The following is a 3099-nucleotide window of genomic DNA, read 5'->3' on the forward strand; positions in this document are numbered from 1 at the left end:
TGTATGATTGAAGATCTGATTTACAAACGCATTCAATCATTAATTACAACCAGATTTTACTTATTTTCCAAAGAGATCTAATCAGCTGTCATGAGAAGATTTAATTGGAAAATAGTTTTAGGGTTTTCAAGATGTCCAAGCCCAGCTGAATGCTTCTATAAATAGGACATGGAAAAACCTGATTTGATACACAACCAATACTGAGCGAAATATTGAGAGAGAATAAGGGTTTGTGTCTTGTTTGGTCGTGTGACTTGTAAGCCATTCATTTCATCCATAGATGATTGAATTGGTCTGATTTGTGAGTTGTAATTTGTCACTCAAAGCTTGTAAGCATGAGTGTGTGTCTACTTGATTGAAGTTGTTAAGCAAGATCAAGTGTGTGTCTACTTGATTGAAGCTGTTAAGCAAGATCAAGTGTGTGTCTTTGAAGAGTGTCTTCTTTTCATAAGTAATTATTGTTTATAATCATAGGTGTGATTGAGGGGGAGTGAGTGGGTTCTCATATCTAAGAGTTCTTAGGTAGAAATCATACGGGTGGAGATTAGGTGAAAAAGACTGTAACTTGTGGAGTGTACTGAGAGTCTTTGAACTGATTATATTTAGTGGATTTCCTTCCTGGCTTGGTAGCCCCCAGACGTAGGTGAGTTACACCGAACTGGGTTAACAATTGCTTGTGTCTCTTGCATTACTATTCTTTATCTTTATCCTGTGCGTTTTATTCAGATATTAGTGTTGTGACATTACCTTCGACATCTCATATTAGATACCAGAATTTCAAGAAAGAACATGCAATATATTACCTCAACAAGAAATTCATTAAATGTGAGACCAGATACTCATTTTTAGAGAAAACTTCTTGCACTTTGACTTGGGTTGCTCGACGCCTGAGACAATACATGGTTTGCCATACTACTTTATAGATATCCAAAATGGATCCGATAAAGTATATCTTTGAAAAGCCTTCTCTTACTGGTAGAATTTCTCAATGGCAAATGTTGTTAACCCAATATGATATCCAGTATGTGACTTAGAAAGCAATAAAGGGGAGCGTTTTGTTTGGCTACCTTGCTCATTTACCTGTGGAAGGTTATCAACCATTGAGGTTTGACTTTCCAGACGAAGACAACATGTTTATCATAGACTTCACTATGCCAGGCTCCTAGACAAACCCCGAGGAAGGCCCCGAACCAGGATCGCGATGGACACTCATGTTCGACGGTGCTTCCAATGCTCGTGGTCATGGCATAGGTGCAGTTATCACTTCTCCAACTGGTTTCCACCTTCCATTTACCGCCAGATTATGCTTTGAGTGCAACAACAATATGGAAGAATATGAGGCATGTATCTACAGTATGAAGGCGGCCATCGACTTAAGGATCAAGATTCTTGAGGTATACGGAGATTCAGCTCTGGTAATAAGTCAGGTAAAAGGTGATTGGGAAACTCGGGATAACAAGTTGATACCTTATAAAGAGCATATCAGAAAACTAGTACCCTACTTTGATGAAGTCTCTTTTCATCATATCCCTAGGGAAGAAAATCAGTTAGCAGATGCTCTAGCTACGTTGGCATCTATGTTCAAAGTCAAATGGAATAATGAAGCACCAACTATCCATATTGACCACTTAGATGAACCAGTACATTGTCTAGCAATCGAGGCAGATCCTGATAGTAAGCCCTGGTTCTACGACATAAAGACATTTCTGGAGAAACAACAATATCCCAAGGGTATATCTATTACTGATAAGAAGGCCTTGAGAAGACTCTCTTCCAAGTTTTTCTTAAACGATGATGTGTTATACAAGTAAAATTATGATTCCGTACTGCTCAGATGCGTGGATAGACACGAAGCTAGTGTGATCATAAAATCTATACATGAAGGTTGTGAGGGTGTACATGTGAAAGGTCATGATATGGCTAAGAAGATCCTCCGGGTTGGGTATTACTAGACGACAATGGAGGTTGACTGCTACAACTTTGTTAGAAGATACCAAAAATGTAAAATATATGGTGACAAGATCTTTGTGCCACCAACTCCGTTGAATGTTCTGACGTCTCCATTGCCTTTTTTTATGTGGGGTATCGATATGATTGGGATGATAGAGCCTAAAGCTTCCAATGGTCATCGATTCATCTTGGTTGCCATCGACTACTTCACAAAGTGCGTCGAAGCTGCTTCATACGCAAATGTCACTCGGAAAGTGGTTACTCGGTTTATCAAGAAAGAGATAATATGTCGCTATGGAAATCCTAGCAAGATCATCACTGACAATGCTAGTAATCTCAACAACAATATGATGAAAGAGTTGTACGAATAATTTGTGATTGAGCACCAGAATTATTCAACGTACCGGCCCAAGATGAATGGTGTCATAGAAGCAGCTAATAAGAACATCAAGAGTGAAATTCTAGTTATCAGACTTTCGATGTCACACGGGTTGTTATGACATCCAAATCTGCACAGACAAGAATTATGCAGAACTTAAAAGTAAGTGCAGTAAATAACACAAGTAATTGTTTACCCAGTTCAGTCCAACATGACCTACATCTGGGGGCTACCAAGCCAGGGAGGAAATCCACTATTACTAATATTAATTCAAAGCTAAACTCACCCGTTTACAACTCTTCACTTAATCCCTACCCAATGCAATTTCAATCTTACACTAAGATCAGAGTTCCTACTCACTCCCCCTCAATCACCTCAGTGATTACTACCTTTAATCAATATTAAAGACAATTTTGAAGTCACACTTCAAACAATTCTTGATTGTTCTTAACAGCTTTTATCAAGATACACAGCACTCACGCTTAAAGCTTAGAGTGACACAACACTTACAACTCAATGAACACCCTACACCAAAGCAATCATCTACGAGATAACAGCTTAGTTTACAAGATATGTCTAATACAAGACTCACAAAAATACAGCAGTGAAGTATGATGGACACACTAAATCTTCACGCCTCAAAATCCCTAGTTCTGAATGAAGGAACGACTTCCTTTTATATTGCAGTACTTGGGCTTTGCACTTGTATTCTCCTAAAATTAAGGTCACGCGAGTTCCCTTAAATTCCACATCTAGGTTACTAACAAATA

At 38.5% G+C, this 3099-nt stretch overlaps 1 protein-coding gene across 1 annotated transcript; it reads left to right on the plus strand.

Moving 5' to 3' along the window:
• Positions 1 to 1211: 1211 nt before the first annotated feature.
• LOC127081107 (uncharacterized) lies at positions 1212 to 1811 on the plus strand. The gene has a single exon (XM_051021392.1). The coding sequence runs from the start codon at positions 1212 to 1214 to the stop codon at positions 1809 to 1811; it is 600 nt and encodes a 199-aa protein (XP_050877349.1).
• The last annotated feature ends 1288 nt before the right edge of the window (positions 1812 to 3099 follow it).

The sequence above is a fragment of the Lathyrus oleraceus genome, chromosome 5, assembly GCF_024323335.1.
Source record: "Lathyrus oleraceus cultivar Zhongwan6 chromosome 5, CAAS_Psat_ZW6_1.0, whole genome shotgun sequence".
NCBI classification, from domain to species: Eukaryota; Viridiplantae; Streptophyta; class Magnoliopsida; order Fabales; family Fabaceae; genus Lathyrus; species Lathyrus oleraceus.

Excerpts from the sequence above, each read along its gene's own strand:
- LOC127081107 (XM_051021392.1), top strand. The coding sequence starts at position 1,212 with ATGTTCGACGGTGCTTCCAATGCTCGTGGTCATGGCATAGGTGCAGTT.